At 48.1% G+C, this 27,535-nt stretch overlaps 3 protein-coding genes across 12 annotated transcripts; 1 reads left to right on the top strand and 2 right to left on the bottom strand.

Moving 5' to 3' along the window:
* Positions 1–292: 292 nt before the first annotated feature.
* On the bottom strand, positions 293–8,096 carry LOC122378378. 3 transcript variants are annotated; one of them, XM_043359381.1, is made up of 6 exons: positions 7,965–8,096; positions 3,606–3,821; positions 2,989–3,299; positions 2,353–2,564; positions 1,487–1,636; positions 293–678 (listed from the first exon to the last, which is right to left on the bottom strand). In XM_043359381.1, exons 2-6 carry the CDS (start codon positions 3,809–3,811, stop codon positions 577–579), a joined length of 981 nt encoding a protein of 326 aa, XP_043215316.1. In that variant the 5' UTR covers positions 3,812–3,821; positions 7,965–8,096; the 3' UTR covers positions 293–576. The 3 variants fall into 3 exon arrangements, with proteins under 3 accessions (XP_043215316.1, XP_043215317.1, XP_043215318.1); XM_043359382.1 differs by lacking the exon at positions 7,965–8,096 and adding an exon at positions 4,062–4,616; XM_043359383.1 differs by lacking the exon at positions 7,965–8,096 and adding an exon at positions 4,300–4,616.
* A 1,996-nt stretch (positions 8,097–10,092) lies between these two features.
* LOC122378377 (2-amino-3-ketobutyrate coenzyme A ligase, mitochondrial-like) lies at positions 10,093–21,201 on the bottom strand. Its single transcript, XM_043359380.1, has 8 exons — positions 21,052–21,201; positions 18,655–18,893; positions 13,255–13,356; positions 12,248–12,455; positions 11,756–11,939; positions 11,290–11,482; positions 10,758–10,935; positions 10,093–10,501 (listed from the first exon to the last, which is right to left on the bottom strand). Exons 1-8 carry the CDS (start codon positions 21,071–21,073, stop codon positions 10,344–10,346), a joined length of 1,284 nt encoding a protein of 427 aa, XP_043215315.1. The 5' UTR covers positions 21,074–21,201; the 3' UTR covers positions 10,093–10,343.
* Positions 21,202–21,499: 298 nt separating this feature from the next.
* LOC122378376 (protein FRA10AC1-like) lies at positions 21,500–25,146 on the top strand. 8 transcript variants are annotated; one of them, XM_043359371.1, is made up of 3 exons: positions 21,954–21,998; positions 22,393–22,398; positions 23,865–25,146. In XM_043359371.1, the coding sequence occupies exon 3, from the start codon at positions 23,952–23,954 to the stop codon at positions 24,834–24,836; it is 885 nt and encodes a 294-aa protein (XP_043215306.1). In that variant the 5' UTR covers positions 21,954–21,998; positions 22,393–22,398; positions 23,865–23,951; the 3' UTR covers positions 24,837–25,146. The 8 variants fall into 8 exon arrangements, with proteins under 8 accessions (XP_043215314.1, XP_043215307.1, XP_043215312.1 ...); XM_043359379.1 differs by lacking the exons at positions 21,954–21,998; positions 22,393–22,398 and adding an exon at positions 21,500–21,517 and having other exon boundaries at positions 23,866–25,146; XM_043359372.1 differs by lacking the exons at positions 21,954–21,998; positions 22,393–22,398 and adding an exon at positions 21,506–21,560 and having other exon boundaries at positions 23,866–25,146.
* Positions 25,147–27,535: the final 2,389 nt, after the last annotated feature.

Genomic DNA, 27,535 nt, shown 5'->3' with positions numbered 1-27,535 from the left:
CCTATTCCACTGAAAGAAGGCCAATCTGTCCTGACCCAATTTCCACCGGCACACTGATTCGTATGCCCTCGTGCGTAGTGAGAATGTTTATCATGGGGTTTGGGATTCAGGGGTGCTCATATTTGCCTCCACAGTCCATGTCGTTTCTCTTTGTTCAGCACAATCAAGCTGGATATTCATATGAATATTCATGCGAACACTTATTTGAATATCGTGTCTGAAAAGTGAACCAAGGCAAGTTGCATTGCAGCCGAAGTCTTTGCATAATGCAACATCTGAGTGAAAGTCATTGTACATGTTATTGCATGCACCCGTTATTTCATGTATATTTGTATTTCTCCTTTGTCGATTAACAGTTTTATTACGTCACCTTTATTAGAACCGTCACTGATTCACCGCCATCATGTTATGTCCGGTCATGTATTCGCCCCGTTCGGCTTGACGTAAATACAGTGAGAGGTCGGCACGGAACCTGTCCGACAGTAGCACTCCTTCGTGGCCGTGACGTCACCGCTGTCTGGGCCGTGACATCACGTCGGCCGCGCCGGCTCACGTGACGAGCTCAGAGCGCGGTGTTCAGCGCAGGTTGATGGTGGTGGCGCAGAGCACCTGGTACTGATGGTGCTGATGCTCCTCGCCGCCGTACGGAATGTAGACAGAGTCCAGGCCGGGGTTCAGCTGCGGCACACACACGCCAGACGGTCAGTGAGAGGGTATGTTTGTTTACCGTTCCGGAAATAACCACAGACTACTTGCGGCCGTGGTCTCAAACAACCACAAACGAACACAAACAAGCATGTACGTACCTACATACACAGACTTCAATGTCTGCGGAGAGAGCACCCACAGAGATATAGTTAGAGGATTATCCATGGTTTCGAGAGGAATACCAGGATATGCTTTTCTCAGCGGGGTAACGAAGGGTCGAGAGGCAAAGAACCGTTTATTTATAGTTGACTGTCCTACTAGTATATCGGGCCACAGGGATAGGTATAGGCGGTTAGAATGCCTAAAAATGCAGGCAAAATACGAATAGATGCGTAGACACAGGTAGATATGCAAAATGAGACACGCACGCCGTTTTGCAAGCAGCTGTGTGTCGAAGCTAGGGGGGGGCTAGACACGCCCAGGTAGTCACACACAGCTCCTTTACTTACACACATGCGGAGTACGCACATCGCACACGACGCGATCACAAGTGAGCGTGAGGGACGTCGCCCACACAATAGAGGATAAAGGGGAATTCATGATTATACCGCTAAAGGTGGAATGTGTTTCGTATCCCCGAAGAAATAACTACTTCCGAAAGTTCTGTCTGATCCCCTCGCCCAAAACTCCGCCAGTGCCCATATACAGTTATACAGATATACTCGTCAGCTAAGACATCGATAAATTTACCACCGTTCATTGGGTATTGTATGTCATCCCACTGGTGGATACGGTGAATACGATCCGGATACAGCACAGTGGTCGCGGATCAACTCACGTGGCCGCAGCACCAGTTGCCGTCGTGCTCGGCGCGTGCCACGAACAGGGGGTGGCCATCGCTATTGTGGCCGCCCTGGAGAGCGCCTCGCGGCACCTCTCCGTTGCTGGCATCCACCCACTCCAGACGCTCGTTAGTCTTCACCAGAGCCTGGAGGAAGCAGCAGGGACAAAATGAACAACAGTAACAACACTGCTCACGACTCTGACACTTGGCGACTCCAGTCGGAAAGTCTACAGAACGTTATGCGTGCAGCCCGCCTGTCGAGTATTGCGGCACAGTATCACCGAGCCCTGCGGCACAGCCTATCTGCAGGCGCTTACACTAGTGACATCTAGCGGCAAAAGAGTAAGCTAACTACGGAAACGGTTCGCGTGCGGTTTATGACGCTCAAAATCAGACACTCGCAGTTCACACAGTGGCTTATCAAGTGTAGAATAAAACGCACCGATACGCCCTTAGCCCCATTGAACCCTTGATACGTGTTATTACCGTGAAACCATTTTATGATGAGCGTAAAGCGACTCAGTTTTATCGAAACTGAAAATCCCCAACCAATAAACATTAGGCTACTCCCACCCGAAGGCTCCTCCCGTTCCTTTGCATTCAACATGTATTCCTCTCTTACCTCTCCATCTCACCGTATCTGTCTCTCCCTTTACCTCTTCTTCTTTACTTCTCCGAACCCGCTCTCCCTACCTAACCATTTCCTTTTTTCTCTCTACACCTACCCGTTCCTTCTTCCCCGCCTCCTATCCACTAACATCTTTTTCCCCACGACTACATCCCCCCCCCTCTCTCTCTCTCTCTCTCTCTCTCTCTCTCTCTCTCTCTCTCTCTCTCTCTCTCTCTCCTCTCCTTCTCACCTGGTAGGTGTCAACGGCCACCTCCTCGCCATAGTAGGGAATGTAGCAGGTCTTGTGGTCGTGCACAATACGCCCGATGCAGAGGGCGCCCTCGTGGTAGGCGCGGCCCACGTACTCGATGCCCTCGTTTCCCTCGCCGGAGACGACACCGTGGCCGGGAACATGGCCGTCACGGGCCCACTTCCAGCGCGCCGGGTTACGGAACCGTGGCTCTGAGGGGTTCGGGGGGGGGTCAGGGTGTTAGTTAGGTCAAGCCACCAGGTCACGCCATGAGGGGATGATAGCAGCCTGTTCGGGCTTATTGGAGATGCAGGTTGACATTGTCAAGACGGGAGATATTTAACTGAATGTTGTCTAAAACTGTTGCTGGCAACTTGTGATCTTCTGTTCCATAAAACATCGATGACTGATTCGCATGCTATGTTTGGTAAGGGTGCACGATTGAGTGCCGACCGCGGCGGCGCGCAGCGATGGGACCACCGGCCGACCACCCGCCCGCGATCTGTACGAGTGCCATTGATTTGTCGTCTGTCCGCTGACTGCGTGTCTGCGCGTCTGGGAGTGTCTGCAAGTCTCGCCCGCGAGTGGCCGCGCCGCCAGTCCCACCGCCGCGCTCGCTCGCTCGCTGCCGCTGACCTGAGTTAGCCTTGGTCTCGGCACGCATCTCCTCGTCCTCATCATCGCTCGAGGAGGAGGAGGAGGACGTGCTGAACTCGTCCTCGTCCGGGAAGCGCCAGCTGCCGCTGCCGCCGGCCTCCACTCGGATGGCGTAGTGCGAGATGGGCAGCAGCGGCTCCTCCATGTGCATCATGAACGGCAGCCGCTCGCCGTCGCGGCCCACCAGCAGGCGGCCGTGGCGCGGCTTCCAGCGGATCCAGAAGCCGCGCGGCTCGTCGCCGTCCAGAATGTCGGGCGTGTCGCACGACGCCACCTCGTCACCGTTTCGGCTGCCGTCCGACAGGTGGCAGGTCAGTCGCAAGGTGGCGCTGTCCGCCGTCCGCGAGGCTTCAGACCTACGGTCTGCTAAGCGTAGTTTTAGCTAGACTGAATAAAAAGTAGCTATATGAAACATCTCAAACGTGCCTACAGTTGTATACCTATCGGAAGTTGCGAAGTGCTTAGCATATTTGCACGAAATAAGCTGTCACAAAATAAATTCAGATCTAGTAGGAATAGAATATGAAATTAAACGGCTCAGATTATTCCAGCAGCAGCCGGATTCCGAGGCGTACTACGATATCGTCGTCTCTAACCTGATTATACAGCGCGTGTTGCCGTCCGAGCCAAAGTGCACCTCGTACAGATCGTCGGTCACGTGGTCGGCCGAGGTGAGCGCCACGGAGGCCGTGCACGAGGCGCGCACGTGGAAGCGCACCTCGCGCCGCGTGATGCGGCTGAAGTGGGCGTATTCGCCATCGTGGTCGTCGTGGTCGATCTCTTTTCCGTGTTCGTTCCCCATGTTTAGAGCTCTGCGGTGGGACCGGCGGTGCACGCTCAGATAGGATAGGAGAGCCTGATGGCAAGCCAATGCAGTCGTGGTTATTGGTTAGCCCGCGCCCCGTCCGACTCCTGGATGCCCTGTTGGAGGCTATTTGAGCCAGAGATTTAAACGCCCCCCCCCCAAACAAATAAGCCCGCTTTTGAGCCACGTAACTTCATGCTGTGAGCGGCTGTCGAAAGGTGGTGGTCAAAAATAACATAGGATGTACCTTGTTCATTTTAGGACACTGTCAATGTTCAGGTTACCATTGATCATCCAAAATGATATTTTCCCGGTTTCGTTTTTTTACGAATTAGGTACTCGCATTATTTAATAGTGCTATGGCGCCTCGAGAAAACTCATTCGGTAAATCTTTGAAAGCTTATTTGCTAACAAGTAACAACATTTGATTTTAGAACACGGTTAGGGTCCGTGGGCGCCTTTAAATGGCCGAAAAAAAAACACACATCAAAGTAGACGTTTTTGCCGGAAACGTTCCTTCAATTGGATGATATTTGCAACTTCTGGGATTTATTTCGCTCAAAATCATGCTCCTTGTCGTCGTAGCAGGTCGAAGGAATATGATTTTACATTTAAAGGTGAACTTTTAAATTGGTAATATTACTAAGTGCTCGAGCGAGGAACATATTGAATATAATTAGATAAATAAAAAAGTTGACCTTTTCCTCGACATCAAAAATGTAAAAAGCCGAATAATATATTTTAAAAAACGGTGAGCTTTCGGCCACTGGCCTTTATCAAACCAACGTGATAACAATGTTAAAAGACGATCCTGTGAATAATCTGTCTGCCATTTTTCAAAAACCGAAGATCGTGATATTTTAGGAAAGGCGCTACTCATAAGGGCAAACTATTTGATAGACCGATTGTCTACATAGTGTCCGATGTACGTAACATACATAATATACAATTGTACACGTAGCTGTCAAACACACATCGTATGGAAGGTATGTACACTAACGCCGATGTACATCACACACATAACAAAATAATATACACATACACATATTAATCGATTGAGTTGAAAAGGCTACACGCTCACAAGATACACATGATACAGGCGCTTACATGATTGGCCACGACGAAAGATTTGAGTTTATGTGCGGGCGGTTTGCTTTTATAAGTAGGGATTCTGCGATTTTTCTGTCCGGGTGGTCTTTGGAGCGATAAAGGACGCGAACCTGAAGAGGAAGGGATGATTTGTTTAGCGGCGCGCCGGGGTGGTGCTCACGGAAGTGGTCTCCCATCGGGGTCCCTTCGGATGCGCTCAAGGCGTCTCGTAAATGTTCGTTAAATCTTAGTCGAACAGGTCGTTTTGTCTCGCCAATATATGTGCCGTCGTCACCCTTTCCTTCACACAACTTACAATTTAGCCTGTAGACGACGTTCTTCTGTGTACAATCACCTGAAAAATCTGATTTACACATGTTGCATCGTGGGCCTCCAGGGCAGATAGGTTTAGATAGTGATGATCTAACCAGTTTGTTTCGTAGCTTTTGGGGGTTCCTCCATGCTATCCTGACAGCTAAGCCAGATTTCCTAACTTTACTTTGAATTTTGCATAGCAGTTCTTCATCTATGTACGGTAAACATAAGAAGCCATCTTCGCCCTTGTCTCGACTAACTTTACCCATCCTGGATCTGGACCCTTGCTGTTTGACCTCCCACAAGAGCCTTCTAAGAACTTTCTCTGGGTACCCATTTTGAACCAACAATGTCCAAATCTTGTCTATACTCGCCCTCTCTTTAGCACTGCTCGAAGAGTTCCTGATCGCTCGCCGAAACTGACTACGGACTATGTTTTGTTTAGTAGACTTCGGGTGGGCTGATTTATAGTGCAGGATGATCCCTGAGTTCGTAGGTTTTATGTAAAGTTCCGTTTCAATCTTCGTATAGCCATAGCCATTCTTCGTATAGCCATTCTCTTTCTGGATCGTTTTGAGCGCAAAGCGTTAGAAAACCTGGATCAGAAACCGTCCTTTTTGGTTCGGTACATTGACGATTACGCAGGCGTGTGGACCTATGGAGAGCAGGCTTTAGTAGATTTTCTGTCGCATTTAAACTCGCTTCATCCGACACTCCGCTTTACCATGGAGCATTCCGGTACAAAGTCGGGTGTGGCCTTCCTAGATACCTTAGTGACAGTAGTGACCCAGGGCCAGGTTACGAAGATTGAAACGGAACTTTACATAAAACCTACGAACTCAGGGATCATCCTGCACTATAAATCAGCCCACCCGAAGTCTACTAAACAAAACATAGTCCGTAGTCAGTTTCGGCGAGCGATCAGGAACTCTTCGAGCAGTGCTAAAGAGAGGGCGAGTATAGACAAGATTTGGACATTGTTGGTTCAAAATGGGTACCCAGAGAAAGTTCTTAGAAGGCTCTTGTGGGAGGTCAAACAGCAAGGGTCCAGATCCAGGATGGGTAAAGTTAGTCGAGACAAGGGCGAAGATGGCTTCTTATGTTTACCGTACATAGATGAAGAACTGCTATGCAAAATTCAAAGTAAAGTTAGGAAATCTGGCTTAGCTGTCAGGATAGCATGGAGGAACCCCCAAAAGCTACGAAACAAACTGGTTAGATCATCACTATCTAAACCTATCTGCCCTGGAGGCCCACGATGCAACATGTGTAAATCAGATTTTTCAGGTGATTGTACACAGAAGAACGTCGTCTACAGGCTAAATTGTAAGTTGTGTGAAGGAAAGGGTGACGACGGCACATATATTGGCGAGACAAAACGACCTGTTCGACTAAGATTTAACGAACATTTACGAGACGCCTTGAGCGCATCCGAAGGGACCCCGATGGGAGACCACTTCCGTGAGCACCACCCCGGCGCGCCGCTAAACAAATCATCCCTTCCTCTTCAGGTTCGCGTCCTTTATCGCTCCAAAGACCACCCGGACAGAAAAATCGCAGAATCCCTACTTATAAAAGCAAACCGCCCGCACATAAACTCAAATCTTTCGTCGTGGCCAATCATGTAAGCGCCTGTATCATGTGTATCTTGTGAGCGTGTAGCCTTTTCAACTCAATCGATTAATATGTGTATGTGTATATTATTTTGTTATGTGTGTGATGTACATCGGCGTTAGTGTACATACCTTCCATACGATGTGTGTTTGACAGCTACGTGTACAATTGTATATTATGTATGTTACGTACATCGGACACTATGTAGACAATCGGTCTATCAAATAGTTTGCCCTTATGAGTAGCGCCTTTCCTAAAATATCACGATCTTCGGTTTTTGAAAAATGGCAGACAGATTATTCACAGGATCGTCTTTTAACATTGTTATCACGTTGGTTTGATAAAGGCCAGTGGCCGAAAGCTCACCGTTTTTTAAAATATATTATTCGGCTTTTTACATTTTTGATGTCGAGGAAAAGGTCAACTTTTTTATTTATCTAATTATATGAACTTTTAAAGTAACATTTGATATTTCAATCGATCCTGATTGTTGAGCTGCATACATTCAAGGTGTGTTGATCGCTAAACCATATTTCAAGCGAAAGTTATCGAAGAACTGATAGCCAGAAAGCGGACACAATGTAATGCAATAAAATTTCGCGAGTCGAACATTTCCTGAAAAGGACTATAGCTCGTAAATTATGAGGAATGACAGTTTCAAAAATGTAAGGTTTTCAATAATTCTTATAAAGTGTGACGTTAAATTATCGTAAAAATGGCTTGAAGATCTAAAAAATAACTTATCAACGGTATCACACAGCTTGGAGGCGAACTTGGAAAGGGAGCAATCGGCCATGACTCAGAAACACATATGTCGGAGCTACTTTGCCCCTTTTACATTTTAGCCCACATTGCAAATGAGACGTGCATAGTTTGGCCGAAACGCTTTTCAGAAATAAAATTGGAAGCTTTGCGATTACTGCATTTATATTTAGGCTGTCCTTTATATATTATTGAACCGGAAATGACAAAAGGTTAATTGGTTCGTTTTCACCGTGGGGTGAGATGGTGAGAAGTGACCGGTCGCCACGGGGGTCGCCGGCCGATGGCGACCAGTCGGCCGCGGGTCGCCGGCCGGTGGCGACCCGTCACCGTGGGTCGCCGGGCCGGTGCGGCAGACGGCAGAACTCACCTGCCATTCCGTCGGGCACCAGGTCAGAGAATGGCGGTTCAGGGCGGCGCCCAGCCGTGCTAGCGGCCCTATCGACACCGATAGCTGGTCAAACATCCGCCCCCCGCCCGCGTCCGCCACCGCCCCGCGCCGAGTGCGTGCTACCCAGACATACATGTTTGCTCTCTCAGAGCCTTTGACCCGGATAGCGCCAATCTGGCGTCTTATGGCACGCCTACTGCGAAATATCCGCACACAGCCAGTGGCACTTGGCGACGGTGATTGCTCAGCACCTTGACTTCTGTCGCCGCTCAAAGCTTACCCGAGAATGGATGCGGAAAAAAATCTAATCCAGTGTACGTAGTCCATAAATCTGATAAACATGTACACAATGTACATTTTATAGCAATTATATAAACCCATATACCCAAACCATTTTTACATATTTGGAACTATTTATCACTCGAGGTATGACTTATGTCATGAACGTGAATTCGTAACTCTAAATTGTTCAATATAGCTTCGAGTTCATCATGTCTGTTGCATTGGATCCAACAGCGATGTTCTCTCGACTGCAAGACCAATCGCTCCGGTTGATCTCTGGCTGAACGCACTGAATCGATTTAATGACCCAAGAAAACATATAGACGTCTTTGACAAAATATTTATTTCATCAGCCTATAAGTTTATTGCGTTGTCAGCAAGCTGAAGTGCGCAACTTTTACATCTGAGTCTATTTACCAGATGGTTCTCTACACAATCCTGAAGTAAAAGTATAATGGCACTTTTCCACTGCAAGCGAGAAACAGAAGAAAACAAAACTAGACTGTTGTATGTTTAAACGTAAGACCACCTAACACAAATTAAACGTCTTTTGAAAGACCGTAGACAAACAATGCACACATCCTCCAAAGCTATCGCCCACAAAATAGTGCAGTACACAGCCCTTTAACCCGCGCCCTGGTGGGGGGGGGCTATTTTTTGCCCCCCCTCCAGACTTTTCAATATATCTCCAGAACCGCTGCGCCGATCGTCACCAAACTTTCAGTACCCTCCCGGACATCAATTTTACACATTGTGACCAAAAATTTTTTCCAAAGGCTATGATAGGTTGGCCGGAAATGACGTCAGAGTGACGTCATGTTCTGCCGTTTTCGACCAAAAAAAGGGTTTCGCGGGAAGAGCTGTCAGGCCTATAGCTTTGCAAATACAGAAAAACGATTAAGACATAAAAGCTGTAGAATTGACAGGGGTACAAAACTGCTATCTCGGATTTTTGAAATTTTTGGATTTTGAACCCCAAAAATCAAAAAATAGATTTTTTGAATATAATAGCCGAAAAATCTAAAAAAAAAATTGAATTTCGCAAAAACCGGAATATATGTGATAGTCCCTACCTCCTTCTATCCACATACCAAATTTGAGATTGATACCTCTTTTTTTGGCGAAGTTATAGCGAAAAAACAGTTCAAAATTGATGACGTCAAATTTTCAAACTCAATTTTTAGCAATTCTAGACCCCGTAGCGCAAAACAAAGACCACCATTAGACTCCCCGTGACGAGCTGCATCGAATCGATACCCATTTTATGCAAAACTATCAACTTTAAAATTTGACCTTTTTTTACCTGACCTTGACCTGACCTTCACCAGAAAGTGACCTAAGCCGTACCTGATAGTCTTATAACCAACACCATTGAGTTGGAAATGAAAAATTGACCATAAAACATGCATCGCACAACCTTAGTACCTAAAGTTAGGTTCATGTGACCTGACCTGTGACCCTTGGTGACCTGACCTGTGACCTGACCGGTAATGTCAGTGACCTCTTATAGCAACATATGTACTAGGCAACTGACGCCCTATCGCTGATTCTCGACAAAATGCGTTTTCTTCGGTGTCATAGCGCATTCCCTAGATGACCCGTGAACGGTGAAACATTTCATCTTTGACCTGACCTGTGACGTCATCGGTGACCCCGAGGTCAATGAAATTTGGTTTCCCTCGACAAATTTGACAGGCCTTTCGAACGCCGTTTGAATTTCGCGGATCCGTCCAGTAGTTTCGGAGATACGAGGGGGGGCAAAAAATAGCCCCCCCCCCCCACCAGGTCGCGTTATAAACAGACCCCACCAGGGCGCGGGTTAACAGGGGGAACGCACACGTCAATTAATAACCCCTCTGTCCCAGCCAAAATCTGGACAGAAATGTTACAACAGTGGGACCGGAATAACCCCCAGACCCGTGCAACCGCCAACTACCCTCTGCCCGATCGGCTAACGCGGTACCTAAGCCTATCTTTCTGACAACAGCTGTAGTAAAGGGCAGACCCTCAGCTCACGGCAGTATAGCTCCCCCAGTCAGCCCACTGCAGTTCAAACCTTGCCGCCGCTGCCGTGGTTTAGGGTACCACTTTAAACTGGCGTCCGACCTCCACGAAGGCGGCCACGGCTCGATCCACGTCCGCGTCCGAGTGGCAGGCGGAGAGCTGTACCCGAATTCTGGCTTTGCCGCGCGGCACCACCGGGAAACTGAACCCGATCACGTAAATACCGCGCTCTGGGGAGGGAGGTGGGACGGTTAGAGACTCAGCTACGGTCAAGGGGCTACACGCGGCGCAACTATGCTTCCAATGAATAAATCGGCAATTTCATTATGCTAACAAATTTTAGATTATTCAAAACGATATCTATAAAATATTCTCACGGTGTCAGATCAATTCCGAAATCAGACTCTCCCCACTATTACCAACGGACATAAGAATACAAATCCGAAGTAGCCAACGGACCGCACATCAAGATGGCGGCCCACGTACCGAGCATGGCGTCGGCCATGTCGGTGGCCAGCCGGGCGTCTCCGAGCATGACGGGCGCGATCGGGTGGTCGTCGCCGGCCACCGTGAAGCCGGCGGCCGTCATCTGTTGTCGGAACCGGCGCGTGTTGTGCGCCACGCGTCCCGTCAGCTCCGAGGAGGCCATCAGAATATCAAACACCTGTCGGAGGGGGGGGGGGTGATGTCATTTTGAGACACATCACCAGAGGGGGAGGGGGGGGCATAAGTCCGTCGTTAAGACGGAAGCGCGTGACACTGATAGCGTCTATCACATCTTACATATGATACTACTCTCATGAACTCCGATACCTTCAAGAACATTTTATCGTCATTCTGAAAGTGAGCACAAGTGGCAGCTCCCTTAGATAAATACTGGCTTTCTATGTCAATCTCCTTGACCGGTGGAGCATGAGCAATTCCTTCTGGACTTTTGGTGCAGTGTAACTTGATGTACCTATTCTCAAGTGCCGCTCCCTGGTGAATTTCACGTCAGCCAGTCCGCCGTCACCCCTACCTTGCTGGCACAGGCGACCACCGGCGGCGGCAGCGAGTTGGAGAACAGGTAGGGTCGCGACCGCTGCCGCAGCAGCTCCGTCAGCTCGCGCGGTCCGGTCGTGTAGCCGCCGGCGGCGCCGCCCAGCGCCTTCCCCAGCGTCGTGTTGATGATGTCCACAGAGCCGGTCATACCGAAATGCTCCTCAGTGCCTCTGAGAGCAGACGGGGAGGAAAGCCAGTCAGGCAATGGGAACGGGGCGACCGATCAGAACATAGGACATCCGGTCAAGCTCATAAGCCGAGCTATTGATCACCCAGGTCGGTGGGAAACAATGTTTGCTAACTTGTTTAATCGCCTTCGACGGGAACGGGGCTTGAAAAAAATTGGGTAATGGACGTTTCTGCCTAAAGCAAGGCAATGTTAACATATAATAAAAGAACCCTTGACCCTCTTCCTTCCGGTATATAAGTATGGCTAAACCCACCTGCCGGTGGCGCCGAAGAATCCGGTGGCGTGACACTCGTCCAGGAAGACGAGCGCGTTGTAGCGGCGCGCCAGGTCCACAATCTCTGGCAGCGGGCACACGTTCCCGTCCATGCTGAACACGCCGTCAGTCACGATCAGACGCATCCGGGCCGACTGCGAGTCGCGCAGCTTCGCCTCCAGGTCTGTGGCGCAAAGGGAGAGCGGTAGGTCAGGCTATGGTAAAAGGTTGGGTAAACGGAACAGTGGCGAGTCAGTCTCTACCTCGCTGGTACAAGTCTGGGTACACGGGACAACAATCTGAGACAGTCTCCGGCACAGCCTACAGGTCTGGGCGACAACGGGACCCGTGGGCTCTGGAGAAAGTGGACAGGCCACGGCCAGACAGCGGTGAGCGAGTCTAAGTTCGTGTCTGTTTTACACCAGGAAATAGCTACAAGCTGACATTGCTGATTCGTCCATGCCGGCCCCCCAGTAGGCTCATCCGGCTCACCCTTCATGTCCTTGTGCTTGTAGCGGTGCTTCTGCGCCTTGCACAGCCGGATGCCGTCGATGATGGAGGCGTGGTTGAGCTCGTCAGAGAGTACGGCATCCTCTGGGGTGAGCAGCACCTCAAACAGGCCGGCGTTGGCGTCGAAACAGCTGGCGTACAAAATGGCGTCCTCACGGCCGTGAAACTCGGATATCTTCCGCTCCAGCTCCTACAAAGATGAATCATATGAAGAGAATCTAACCAAATAATGCATTGAAGTGTAAATATATGACGAGCTTCATAGGAGGGTGCACATCCACGGCGCCTTTCAAAGCCTTCTTATCTTTTATTTGTTCAATCTTATGGTTGTTTGCTCGCAACGTGAAGTGCAAGGGTGACTCAGCTAGACATACCACTGGTGTTGGACATTGGTGATACATACTATCTGGTGCAAGGTGCGACATTCAGCGTCTCTGCAAACTGCAAAGCTATTAACGTTCTTACCATCGACTTATCGTGGCTGGGTAGTTTTTAGACTGAAGGCGTTCATTATCAGTTATATTCACACGTCATTTATCGTCCCACATTTTCACTCATAACGATAAACAATAAGTAACAAGTAGGTACACTCGGGGGCAAATTGATGTTCTACCACTCCCTAACCAACGGGCTCCCATGGCTCAGCACTGGCTGTTGCCAGTGGCAGCACTGGCACTGGCAGGCAGTGCTGAGCAGTGCTGAGGGCAGGCAATACTGACAGCAGCCAGTGCTGAGCCATGGGATCGCCCGATGGGTAGGGAGTGGTGGAACATCAATCTACCCCCGAGTGTACCCAAGCTCGCTTAGCGTTATCAACGATATCTGACACCCTCCGGGTCCCGACATACTGTCATCCGTCTCCACACTTTGAAAATGATGTATTGTGTCTGCAGATTCATCTCAATCATTGCTCAATGAGTGAGCGTCGTCAAATCCTTCTCATGCGTCCTCAAATCCTTCTCACGAACATCCTTCTGCCCCGTGCTCACCTTGTGGATGTCCTGCGTGCCACAGATGAAGCGGACGGAGCTGAGACCGGCTCCGTATACGTCGAGCGCGTCCTTCCCCGCCTGGACCACATCCGGGTGACTCTGCAGCGGGGTCGGCGGAGGGCAGGTCAGGGGTCGAGCCAACAGAGTTTCTGACGGATACTGATAACTGATATTGAAGGTGTGTGGGTATCTATATATTGTGTATCGTCGCCCCGATAAATCCTCTCATCAAAGCGGCTCGACTCTTCATCTGGTAAATGCCAAATGAATATTCCAGTACCTGGTACCAGCCACTGACGCGTACTCCAAACAATCTCTCTTTCAATAATTTAATCTTCTATTACATGGCGCAAATGGAGACAAGCCACGTATTGATAGCGCCTTGATATTCTTCAAGTGATCCTACAAATGGATGGACGGGGGTAGGATGAGATCACTCCCGGCTCATCGATAGCAGGCCGATGAAAGCGGTCCACGTCGTTGAATGAGGGCTTTCACAGGGCCTCAACTACAAGTGGGAGCCTAAAGGCTAATCTGCCCACCACTCGACGCCACGGAAATAGCGAGTGAAGTCACCAGCTTGTTGAACAAACATCGGGTAAGGTTCCGTAGAAATAATCACCGGCCTTTTAGTCCGAACACTTGAAGGCTCTTAAAGCATGCTTACTGTATCACCGCACTGTCAGTAGATGCCTAGCTGGAAAATGAGCAATCAGTTACAAGGGCTTAAAAAGCGATAGAGGGAGAACGAGACAGTGGGAACGAGAGAGAGAGAGAGAGAGAGAGAGAGAGAGAGAGAGAGAGAGAGAGAGAGAGAGAGAGAGAGAGAGAGGGGAGAGAGAGAGAGAGAGAGAGAGAGAGAGAGAGAGAGAGAGAGAGAGAGAGAGAGAGAGAGAGAGAGAGAGAGAGAGAGAGAGAGAACCCAAAATGAAAATATTTCCAATTTAACCAACATGATAATCGCTATACCTTACCAAAAAAGATACCCCAATAATTGAGTCGTTTTAAACCGACGATTAAAAGGCACAAACGTGAAATTAACGTTTTGTGGTTTAACATACAGATACAACAGAATGCGAACACCTATGGTCTTGTCACACGATATGATTACGGATGATTATTACGGGGACCACACGAGGGAAGTGGGGGAGGGTATCTCCACCACTGATGACGCTAGCAGAGCGCCCATGACCCTGGCCAACAGTACTGGGACCGCAGCCAACGGTCGGGTTGGCACGGCCGTCAGACAGGGTTACACGGAACCACAAACTGACCACTCGGACCGACTGCGGCGGAGGTGTGTCCGAGGCGAGATGGGGAGTTAGATGACACGGCTGTGTCAGCGACTACTTAACCTGCCCCCTGTGTCAGGCTTAGGGAGAACGAACTATGTATGACACTGCTATAACGTATGGCAGCGTTGTGCTTAGGTATCCATAACCCTGTCCAAAAGATTGTCCACTGTGCGGTACAACGAGTGTCCGCTGAACTGTGCAGTGTGCAAGTTGGGTCTCTACAATCCGCCCGATCGGAACGGCGGGCCGCAGTCGTACCACCGACCCGCCCTTCCGACCAGGCTCCCACCATATCAGCCAGGCCCCGCCCCACAGTCGACCTATGAGTGGTGCCACCTCACACAGTAATGCATCAGCAAACACGCCTCCATCACACCCTGGCTCAGCCTGACTGACAAATCCCATACTTCCCGATACGGTATCGCCTTAAAATCCCGACAGCTATCAGCAACCGAGTGCGCTCGGCTATCGACATGTTTCCGGCCTACTCACACAAGTCATGAATTATGGAACCAGTAGGTAAGCATTTAAGTGGCAATCTCTCCCCCCCCCCCCCCAACTCCCAACCTCCATTTGTGGAATATATTTAGGAAAAAAGAAAAGATACATACATAATAAGCCTAATGGAAAAAAAAATCCAACCGCGAGAACATGTTGATAAAAGGCATGTGTCCCCTCGAATATATTCGACTGCCAAAAAAAAAAAAAAAAAACACGACGCTGACAAAACAGAAGGGAAATATGCGAAGTCCACGAGTACGCATTCTACTTGTTAGGCTAGCAATGGCGGGGAGAGTTAGTACAGCGCTTATCTTAAGTTCCTTACAAGCTGAATGATGAAAGCATGGAGTAAAAACAAATTTAAAATGCATGACATCTAGGCCGTAACTATACAGTAAGCATGCAACATTGCAACGATCACGACACAAGACACACAACATGAGAATCAAAAACGTGCAGCAAAAACATGATATCGTTCCAAAAATCACGCGAAAGGGCATCCATGGTACGAACGATGTGGCGCATTTCTATCAAAGCAGGCTGATGCTAAGAAACACGTGTTACGATGGCGGCATTCTGCGAACATTGTGACACTTATATGCTACACAATACACATATTGTCATATTTTGCATTAGGCGTGAAGAAGCAGTCGAAACCACGGTTTAATCCGAGTTATAGACCCTGATCATAAATTGTGCCTGCCGACTGACGCCTGGCAGCAGCAACAAATGAAACACATCGTAATATCCCCTTCCAGGTAAAACGCACTCGTACGTGAGACATTGACAACTTCTCCGTATGTAGCATTAGCAGCTACGATTGCCTAATGCCTACATTACATCAAGCAAGTCTTATGTGTTGTGGAAGACGGGTCATCTGCAGCCTGACGACGTAAGGTTTGTGTTGTCTTTCATTTCAGGGAATGTCCACATCTATCTTACTATTTGAACAGGATCCATCTGTCTGTTTGTTTGTCTGTCCGCCACGACGTGTAGTGGGTTCAATTTAGCCGGCCTACAGGGCAGACGGTATATCGTAGGGGGTTGAAATTTGCACACCTTATAGGTGACAGAGCGGGTCAGCGCCTTTTCTAGGTTTCGGCTCGCTGGGGTGCACGGTTGGCACGTGGCGCGCGCCGGAAGAACGCCTATGAAATTTTGATTGGTTCTTATATCTTCATTGAGAGCCGGGGTCGACAAACTTTGTGGACTAAATGCATGCCGATCGGTGGCGGGTGCCTCGCATTGGCGGATGGGCAAGTTTTTAATTTGAATAAAAAGTGGCGAGAGAATGTGTTGATTTTCTTTCAATGGGAGCAGTTTGTGATACAAGTATAAAAACGCACCGCGTTTGCCGCAATGCGTCACATTGGTCACAAGGCGCCATTTTTGCCGCAAATCGCACAGTTTTGTCAAATATGGCCCGATAAGGGTACAATTTGGTGCCAGGATGCATGCTCAACCAACAGGTGCAGATGCGCCACATTTGCCGCAATGCGCCACATTTGCCACAAAGCGCCATTTCCGACAAAATCGAGTAAGGGTAATGGAATGGCACGAATAGGGGCAGGGCTGAGAACACTTTAGGTCTGATATTTTAGTACTGATTGGATCCAATTATTCTGTGACCTGACATGACCCAGCGGTGTTGGTAGGGGTAGGGTAGTGGTAGGGGTAGTGGTAGGGGTAGTGTAGTGGTAGTGGTAGGGGTAGGGGTAGTGGTAGGAGTAGTAGTAGGGGTAAGGGTAGTGGTAGGAGTAGTAGTAGGGGTAGGGGTAGTGGTAGGGGTAGTAGTAGGGGTAGTAGTAGGGGTAGTGGTAGGGGTAGTGGTAGGGGTAGTGGTAGGGGTAGGAGTATGGGTAGTAGTAGTGGTAGGGGTAGGGGTAGATGTAGTGGTAGTGGTAGGGGTAGTGGTAGGGGTAGTGGTAGGGGTAGGGGTAGGGGTAGTGGTAGGGGTAGGGGTAGTGGTGGAGGCAAAAGCAGAACAGTGGCCCGGGCTGATCCCAGCGGACGAGAGGTGACCTATGTGACCTGGCCTGACCCAAAGTGACCGGGGCTGACCCCTTTGACCCGTCTTGACCCCATATCACCCAAATTTCATCCAACAACGCCCTCAGAACAGCTCTTTATAAATTCTCTTCACATTTCCGTCCATATCTATGCTTCTAGAGGACACATCGACATGAATCAAACACCATTCAAAAGCAAATTGGCTGGTGCTGCAATTTTTTCCTACCACGCAGCAAAGCAAGTGGCGCAGCCGCTTGTCTATATTACTATTTGAGGAGGGTGCGTCTGTCCGTTACCGAGGTCCCAACTTGGTGGTGCTTTGCGTGGACTACAGGCCAGACCGTTGCACCTAGCCCGGTGAAATTTGCACAACTTATAGATCAAGGATGCGCGACGTGCCTTTGAGGGGTCTCAGCTCGATCGGGTCGATAGGGAGCGCGTGGCGCGTGCTCAAAAAGTGCAAATTCGCGTCATAGACTTTACATGTATAAATCGGCGTGCGAAATCGGGCGAAAACGGCTAATTTTGGCCGACACGGGTCCAGTTCCCGTGCAATATCTTGGTGACCAGGGGTCCGACCGGCACGGGGAAAACAGCATCGTGTACAGAATTGAACGGGCTATTGAATGGTGTGCAATGCAGAGGATAGCACGCGCCACGTGCACCGGAGAGGGCACTTTTATTTGAAAAATTGCGGTTTTTGAGGGATTTTGGAATTAATTTTATTTTTCTGTGACTGCTAAGCGGAGCGAGTTGTAACAACGCCTGTTGGCAAGAGAAATGTACCGCCTTTCATGGGAAAATTGTGAATAACTAATTTATCGACGCCAAGGTGGTACAAATCGCTGGAGAAAATGTTGTTTGTCGATGTTTCGCTACTTTATTATTCACACGGATTTTCCTCAATGATCTGATATCTCTGGCAATTAAAAATGGCACCGTTGGAAAGAGCATTCAATTCTGTCCAAGGTTCAGTCTTCATTTTTGCATGATGATCAAAAGTATTCTTAAAAATGTAAATGTTCCAAACCATTACATTGTCATTTTTAGCGAAATTCATCGATGGCCCTCAGAAGACTTCACGCCAGTTTTCGACTAATTCTAAAGTGGAACGCATGATAATACGACACGGGAACCTCGATGCGATGTATCTTTTTTGTTTAATTACAAAATGTTTGGCCGTCATAAAGCAATCGAACGAAATGGATACCAACCGAAACGACACAGGACCAACCTAACACCCACGGGTCAAACATTACCCTTCCTCGCATTGCGGAGCACGCGGGTAACCCTAGTCTTAATCTAAATCGCATGCTTCAGTAAAAAAAAAAAAACGGTGTTCACTGTTCACTGTTCAGTGCTGATGTCCAAAATAAAATATAATACACATAAACACACAACTCATAGCAATGCAGAAAGCAAAAAAGGACTAATACAAAAAGTTATCACAATGCACACGCATGCGGTGAAACTAAAAATGCGTGCACGTTCGCAGGTGAGCCGCTATGGCCATGCGGTCGCCGGTGCAGAAATCAATCCGTGCCGGTTGCAGAGAGGCACACACGGGGAGGAGTCTCCAAGCACGCCTTACGGAGAGGCCCAGGTAGTTGTTGGCGCAGAAGTTGAGCACGCGGTCGGAGCGGCCCTCCACGCCGATGCTGGCGTCCTGGCGCGTGGTGATAACCCGCTCTGTTTTCCATGTCCCCGCCTCCCGAATCTCGTCCAGCTGAGCGGCGAGCAGAGCACGCGCGGCCGCCAGCGCACCGTGGCGCCGCGCCGGCTGCACCCAGCGGCTCGCCTGGACCGTGCTGCCCATCGCCAGGGCGCCTCCTAGTGTCCAGCAGTAGTACAATCATACGCTGAACATTCAGCAACCAATGGGACATTGCGAAGTAGACAGATAAAATATTAAAAACAGGTGCTTAACACTGTTGGCTATTAACCTTCGCCCCAGTGGGGGGGGGGGGGGGGGCATATGTTACCACCCTGTCGCGTTTTTTGCGTGTGAATAAAAAACCGCGGCGCGTAGCGCCGCGCCGCTTGGGGTAGCTTTTGGTACATCAATTTTGGACAATGTGTGAAATTTTTGACCCCAGGTCATGTCAGGTCAGGTCACCAGGTCAAGTTAACTGACCAAGCCTAAAAAAAAGTTTGCAATCATGTCCAGCCTGCAGTGTTTGTCAGAAAGGTTTTAAACTTGTAGGATTGCATGCTGTTATGGGCGCCTACAATTTGTATATCTCGGATTTTTTATATCCGTGACCTAAGGTCAGGTCAGTGGCGTGACCTTACCATTACAAGTCAATGGAGAAAAATGAAAAAGCCTCTAGATCCGTGTTTACGCATCGGAACAGTCCAAATATTGCAGACACACAATGATTTAGTCCACTCGTGATGACCAAGGTGTCATTTTTACTGATAGCCTCTAGACAGGTCATCCGAGGTCACTTGAGGCTACAAACAGTTTTTTGCCAATAACTCGCGATTGGAACGAGATAGAACGCTGGGGATGGTCTCATTGTGTTTGTCTTGTTGAGACGCATCGACTGATATGTAACATGACCTTTTCCGGTCAGGTCATGACCTTGACCTGAGGTCAAATTTTCAAGTTGACCTTTCAAGGTCAAATTATAGTTCATTCGACGCGTCTCGGCGAGAGGAACACGATTCCGGCAATAGAAATGTCGTGGCTTTTTGTAGTCGAAAGTTATTGTCGAAAAACACTTTTCGTAAAAACAGCTATTTTTGGAGTTTCTGCCCTCTGGAGGCTAAACCGTTGACCTGAGGTCAATATTGATTTTGACCTTTTCAAAAGAAGAGTTCACAAGCTATCGTTTGCTGTTCCATGCGTTTTTCTAGCTACCATAGTTCCTGAGATAGCGGCATGTTTTCTGAAAAATATAATGACAATTGGCAAATTTTGACCTTTGATGACCTCTTGTGACCCCAATATTGCTCTAAGGTGAAAAATGATCGACATACTTTCAAACGTACGCATTGAGAGCTATCAACTGCTTTTTACCGCGTCTTTCTAGCCCTCTTAGTTTTTTAGTTAGAGGTGGGTGGTAACATATGCCCCCCCTCACTAGGGCGAAGTTGGCTGAGACCGCCACTGGGGCGCGGGTTAAGAATTTCATATACATAATACCAATTATTATACATATGAATTATGAAATAAATAATTGTGCCTTCCTTGCTGGATGCATTCTTATGCATGTAACTTCATGCTTATAAAGGATCCATGAAAGCAGTTATAAAGTGATTTCCACACAGACACAACCAGGCAGCCACTGTCTCAAGCTGAATTTACATCCTGATTTGGTCCTGCTTTGTGGTTGTCTGTTCTGAAACACTCAGTGGCCCTAAATTCCAGGACCACAAAGACAATCACAATACAGGCTGTCCTTGTTTGCCCTGACCTTACAATCCAGTCATGATTCCCAATAACCTAACTCAATGGTATTTTCAGTTAATTATCAAGCTTTATTTGAGTCCATTTGGCACTTCCTCAGTCCACCTAGCTAGCCTATATTCATCATCAAAATGTCTTAATTGCCCAGAAATTATATACAAATTGAAAACCCAAAATTCCTCAATCAAAGGCTAGTAAATATTGCTGTTAAATTCAATTGCACAAGTTAACATATCACCAGTGGTGTATAAGAGTTTCCATACCTTACCTTACGCTAACAGGCTTTAAGAAAGGCACTCGTGGGTAAATCCCGCACTCGTCGCAATGTGCATACAAGTCAAATAACTAAATGTGCTTATCGAGAAGAGCAGAAGAGTCAAGAGATAACTATGAATTTGAATTGAGTTAATTAAATAAATCAAATAGGCTAAAGGAAGAAATATACAAAATGAATACAAGCCTACCTATTTTTAGATTTAGGAGCAATGAGCATGTCAATGTTTGGAATTTGTGGGAATAAAATAGGGTAGGTCAAGGATTGGGTCAAGGTAAGCCACACTGAAAAACAGAACTTACCTTTTCTTAACAAAAACTGCATGACTCTTCACTCAATATCACAGAAGGTAAACTCAAAATGCTTACAAGACCGTAAATTCTGAATTATTCTTGCCTTATGTGGCTTTGCGAATTGCGGCTCAGCTCCTCTCACACATTATTCAATAAATTCCCTTGGCTGGAACCGGAAAGAACGGTTCCAGTTATGTAATGTATTTTCATCTTACGTCATTAGTAAAAGTAGCAAAACAAGTTGATAAGGAAGCCGTTTCTATTCAAATTCGAACAATAGTGGATGAAATTTTGCAAATTATGATGACTACACGAAAAAAGTTAGTATGTTTAACCAACAGATGACTTTATTGAATCTAATTGCCCCAAAATCAAATACCTTGTAAAAATTTTGTTACGTCATGTAACACCGTTTGAAACGGAAAAGAATGTTTATGTAAAATCAAATGTATACAAAACTGGCGCAAATTGAAATGTGAATTGGGATGGGGTGAATTGGATTGTTGTCCTCTGCTATGGTATTTGGGCTGAATGAATCTTCAAACCATTTTACATTACGTAAAATGGTTTGAAGATTTATTACCATAACTTAATTTTACATAAGTTACGGCCTGTGCCCTGTGGGTTTACAGTGAGTTAGTACCTATAAAGCATTAAGGCCTGGCTGCACTACCTATGCGTTTTGTGCGTGCGTTTTTGCGTGTTTGCGGGTTTTGCGTAATATCGTTCTTGAAAAATGTTTATTATTAATTTAACTGTTTATATAAAAGTTAATAAACCGTTTATTTTAATTAAAAGTTTATATGAAAAACATATAACAAAAACGAAATGTTGTTTCTTTCTAGAACAATATTCCGCAAATCACGCAAACTCGCAAAAAACGCACGCAGAAAATGCATAGTGTAGCCACTGCATTAATTTTCAATTCAAGACAGGGGGAGCATTCCGGTCTAGGGGTAAGTTACTTGCCTCTAGATTAGGCCCAATGCAGTATATACCATTCGGCCATTCGGGTTCGATTTCTGGGCGATGCACGTGGCAGTCGCTACCTGACCGCTCGGAACAGCGTGAGAGTTCCAGTTAGCGCCTTGGTCCACTGGATGTGGTGCTTAACCCAAAACCAACCAATTCAAGACAGGTTTGATCAGTTCACATGTTTTCATTGTTTTACGGGGCACTGTTAACCCTCGCCGGACCTATTGGTTTTCTACATACGCGCCGGCCGAGGGGGGGGGGGGGCGGGTACGACCCCCCCCTCGCCGTTTCGCCCCTGGTGGAGCTAGCGCGTCGCGGAAAAAACGAGCGTGTGCGCCGTTACGAGACGCAGAGATTGGTACCCGATTTTAAGGTCCTAGGTCAACCGGTGACCTCTGAGGTCAGGTTAAGTGCCCCAGGGTACGGTTCAGTTTTTGGTGAATAACTTCGCAAAAAACGGCCGCAGAGCCGCGATTTTGGCAGCATCGTGTTCGCCTCGCTCAGGCGCGTCGAATGATATACTTTTTGTTCGGGTCAGGTCAACTTAGGGTGTTGACCTTAGGTCAAGGTCAGGTCAGCACCCCCAGGTCACGAAGTTGGTCGAAAGAGGTCATGTCGCATATCATTCAATTCGGCAGGTCTTCGTGAGTCCATTGGTGGCTTTCTCGACTCGCTTGCTCAATTTGATCGGGAGTTATTGACGAAAAACTAATATGACCTTGATGACGTCATAAATGACGTCACGGAAGGTCAACATTGCAAAAGTGACGCATCTAACCTTGCAAGGAGTGCATCAAATCACGATTCTGTGTGCTTGAGATAGTTGGAGATCGTTCCCGGCGCCAGAATAGCAGTTTGAATATTTCCCCATTGACTTATAATGGTGAGGTCACGAAAATGACCTGACCTCATATGACCTTTAGGAAAAATCCGAGATATACAAGTTGTGAGACTCATAATGGATACTAGATCCTGCAAGTTTCATTGCCCTGTGACATCTCCTCTGGCAGTGAGGGCGTTGCGAAGTTGCGACATCTGAAGACCGTGCAGAGGTTCACTTATGACGTCATAGGTCAGTGACCTGACCTGACCCAAAAATGCGGTTGGTGTCAAAAGATGCGGCTTGGATCAAAGGTCAGGTATGCCAAGTTTCAGCTCTCTATCGCCAGCGTGTTCGGAGCTATCGCGAAAAAACCCTATGGGGGGGGCGGCACCCGCCCCCCCCCCCCTCGGCCGGCGAGGGTTAAAAAAGCACTGTGCGGCCAAGCCAGAAGTTGACAGCTGCAACTTTGAATGAAACAGTGGCTTTCACTTGTTTATCCACTTCAATTAAATCATTAGTTGACTTTTTAAATCAGCAGAATTGAATGCTTACAGTTTTTTCATTTGTATGTTAAAGTAGCTCATTTCAATCCTGTCATATTTTCTATCATTTGAACAGCTGTGCTTGCATTATGCAATCTAAATTTCAAGATAACACTTACAGAGTCTTGTGCTTGTGACTGTTATGTACCTACCCTGTGAGCACACACGCACACTGAATTTCACATTCACATGATGCTTAATGCTAAACTTTTACATTGCTTTGACCAATTATTTATTATTCCTTCTGCAGATATACATCTTATGTTGTGTATAAGTGATTCAATGCAAGCCATTTGAAATGTAGCAGCTATCTTTCATAATTCCTATTTTAGTAAAAAAAAAAAATATATTGGTAGGTAATGTTTTTACAAATTAATGCCTTATAACTTATAACAGCTGATGTTTTAGCTGTCAAAGTGTCTGAGCTATAAGATATCTATCTGATTTTTTCCAAATTAATAATGTTCCAATTTACTCTTTCAGGATGCTTCAACACTACTAGTGAGCTGTTTCTTCAGCTGATCTGATGCTATAGTTTTTGTGCAAGGTCAGCACATGGTTCAGCAAGCATGTCTAACGAGTATGAGTCGGCGTTTGAGGGTGACAGTGAGGTGGAGGCGCGGCACCGGCGCCGCAGGGACCTCGCCGAGAAGCCGCGCCGCCCGCCAGCCGGCCGGCCGGAGGGCGCCCAGTTCTCCGAGGAGCGTGCCAAACACGAGGGCCGCGTGCGCCGGCTGCACTACCTGGCGCTGAACGCCTACGACCGGCACAAGGAGCTCATCAACAACTACCACCTGTACCACCCGGGCGCCACGGCGGCGCTCCAGCGGGACACCAGCCGCGACCGCAATGACTATGACGTGCTCCGCGAGCAGCACCGGTTCGTGTGGACGACAGAGGACGCCACCGACTCGTGGGAGCGCCGCCTGGCCAAACGCTACTACGACAAACTCTACCGCGAGTACTGCATCTGTGACCTGACCTACTACAAACTGAACCGGGTCGCCATGCGCTGGCGGACCGAAAAGGAGGTGGTAGCGGGCAAAGGTCAGTTCACATGCGGTAGTAAGCACTGTTCCGCCAAAGAGTCGCTCACCTCCTGGGAAGTCAACTTCTCGTACGCGGAACACGGCGAACAGAAAAACTGTCTCGTCAAACTGCGTCTTTGTCCCGAGTGCTCCCGTAAGCTCAACCATTCAAAACAAAGAAGGAAGGCGAAAGTTTATACGAAAAAGAAATCCAAAAAGGACAAAAAGTCACACAAGGTGGCCAGTGATAAACAAGATGACGGGCCCGAGGCGGGCCCCTCAGACCGTGCCCCACCCAGTATCAGTGGTGCCAAGGACTCGGTCACACCGCAGGGGGATGACATATGGAAACAGCCCGCTGTTGTGGAAGAGGAAAAGACCAGAGACGAAGAGTTTGACGAGTTCTTGGCGGATCTCTTCATGTAGGCGTGCATTCAGTGTATGGTTACTGCGCTCGAAATGTGTTTGAACTGTGTATTCATTATGTGTGCTGTCGCAAGAGCTTGCTATGCTGCTTTATATTCGTCTGAATAAGGCACTTGATTCGTTTGGTTTTCAGGGAAATGTTGTGTTTGGCTGTCAACTAACGCATATAGCCGAATTATGTTTGTGCTCGGCCTGTGGTCGATTATTATTTTTATTGTTAAAATGACCTGTTTGTTGGCAATTTGGAAAAGTACCCATTGAGATGCGTTATAAACAACGATGTAGCATCAATAAATGCATAAGGCTGCAATTTTGTCAGAGCTGCTCTCCCATATACAGTTTCGAGTTAGGCAATTGCTAACATTTTACCTTGTATGTAATATGAGACACATTCCTGCACGCATAACTAGCGTGTACTGCGAATGGCTCCAAATGCTATTTTATCTGGTCAAGGCCAAGGGTGATAAAAATCGTTGCGATTTCTCGAATTCGTTACTCCACCAAATTGTAAACTATAAACAGGGACCCATGCGTATATAGTGGGACGCTTTTGCGTCCCTCTTCCATGGCACACAGTCTGACTCGCATTCTCAACATTTTTCGTTCGGCCACCCAATAGGTACGAAACTCCTCTCCACAACTGACAAATGATATTGACCGCCTGCTTAAAAATCCTTAAATTGCGTTTCAGTATTGGGGATGCTCCCCTCTCCCATATAACCACATCGCTGAGTGACGGGTCGGTATCTCCGGAATCCACGGTCGTGTCGTCGGTTGTTCGGTGCCCGGTCGCCGTCTGTCGCCTGAGGCAATCGGTGTCAGAGCAGTGTCGGTAGGTCACCGACCGACCCGTGCAGTGGCGGTCAGGGGACAGTTGGAGAGGGAGGGAGCCGATGGGCCACTGGACAGTTAGAGAGGGAGGGAGCCGGTGGGCCACTGGACAGTTGGAGATGGAGGGAGCCGATGGGTCACTGGACACTGGACGGGGGAGAGTGAGGGTGAACCGGTGTGTCACTGGACAGGGGGGGGGGGATTGGGAGCCGATGGGTCACTGGACAGCGGAGAGTCCGGTCCCGTAGCTCAGTTGGTAGAGCGTTGGACTCCGCGTGGTGAGAGCACGCGTTCCCGGTTACAACAGTCCGCGTTCGAAGCGCGACGGGCGTTTGACATTTATATGCCTCCTGACAGGTATGGTTGCGGTTGGTGGCAGGCCGTAGCCAGGCGAAGTCAGTGAGGGGACCGGCCGTGCGCGGCAATGTGCGCACGTTAACCCGCGCCCTGCTGGGGGTCCTGGATTTCCACGCCCTGCTGGGGGGGGGGGTGTTTGAACACCCCCCCTTGTAACTCGGCTCCTGGGCCACGTAGCGATACGCGGAAGGCGGCGTTCGAAAGAGCGTAAAAAATAATGACGAAATCACTTCGGTCAATTTTTTGGTCCGGTCAAAGGTCAGGTCACCAGAGGTCATTGAAGGCAAAATTTCGCCGATTTCCAGGTCGAATGTCGAAAATTTCCAAGAAGCCAACGCATAACTCGAGAACCAATAGAGCTACAGCGCCGCGGAAAAGCGCATTCGATAGCCCTATTAACGCCCTTTCTGAGTAATTCTCTCAGATTTGACCTAACGTCAACGGTTTTGCCTGCAGGGGGCAAAAACTGCAAAAATAGCCGATTTTTTCGAAAACAGTTTTTCTGCAATAACTTTTGACCCAAGCCTTGTACGAGCTTACTTTTACCGGCATCGTGTTCCTCTCGTCAAGACGCATCGAATGAACTATGAATTGACCTTGAAAGGTCAACTTGAAAATTTGACCTCAGGTCAAGGTCATGACCTGACCGGAAAGGGTCATGTTGCATATCAGTCGATCCGTATCGTCGAGCTGAACACATCTAAGGCGTTTTCATCGCTCTAGCATGCCTCTATCAAAAGTTATTTGCGAAAAACTGTTAGATACCATTCGTGACCTAAGATGACCTCAGGGCATAAACAAGGGTCACGGACACCATTTTCAAGTTCAGTGTGTCTAAACCACTTGTAATTCGGTGTTTGGGAGTGTTTATAATGTCTTTCATCCAAAAGAGGCGCATTTCAATTTTCTCCCATTGACTTATAATGGGGAGGTCGCAAAATTGACCTGACCTTAGGTCATCGATATCAAAATTCTGAGATATACATTTTGTACATGCTATTGCTCTTAGCAATCGCTGAAAGTTTCAAAGCGATCGGTCACTCGGTGTAGCTATGACAGACATTGAAAGTTTTTATGAGGTGAGGTCACTTCAAGTGACCTGGTGACCTGACCTTGAATGACCTTGGTCTGAAATTTTCACAACATGTGTAGAATTGATGTATGGTAAGGTGTACCAAAAACGGCGGCGCTCCGCGCCGCCGTTTTTGAGATATTCGCGAAAAACCACAAGGGGGGGTGTTCAAACACCCCCCAGCAGGGCGCGGGTTAAACTTTGGACTCTAAATTCTGCCATAGAACTGGAATGGCGCGATCGGAGGGTAGAGGGCAGGGTCGTCGCAACAAGCTTCGCTTAGCGGTGGCTCTGTCCTTGTGAATCCTTCCTAGCAAAAGGTTTGGACTAAATTTATTTAAAAAAAAAAGAGTGAGGGAGCTGGTGGGTCACTGGACACTAGTTAGAGAGGCAGGGAGGGAGTTACCTGACAGTTGGACAGGGAGAGAGCCGGTGGGTC

The sequence above is a fragment of the Amphibalanus amphitrite genome, unplaced genomic scaffold (assembly GCF_019059575.1).
Source record: "Amphibalanus amphitrite isolate SeventyFive unplaced genomic scaffold, NRLGWU_Aamphi_draft 000058F_arrow, whole genome shotgun sequence".
Classification (NCBI taxonomy): domain Eukaryota; kingdom Metazoa; phylum Arthropoda; class Thecostraca; order Balanomorpha; family Balanidae; genus Amphibalanus; species Amphibalanus amphitrite.
Note: the sequence above shows the minus strand (reverse complement) of the source record. Positions and strands in the feature narration are given on the sequence as shown.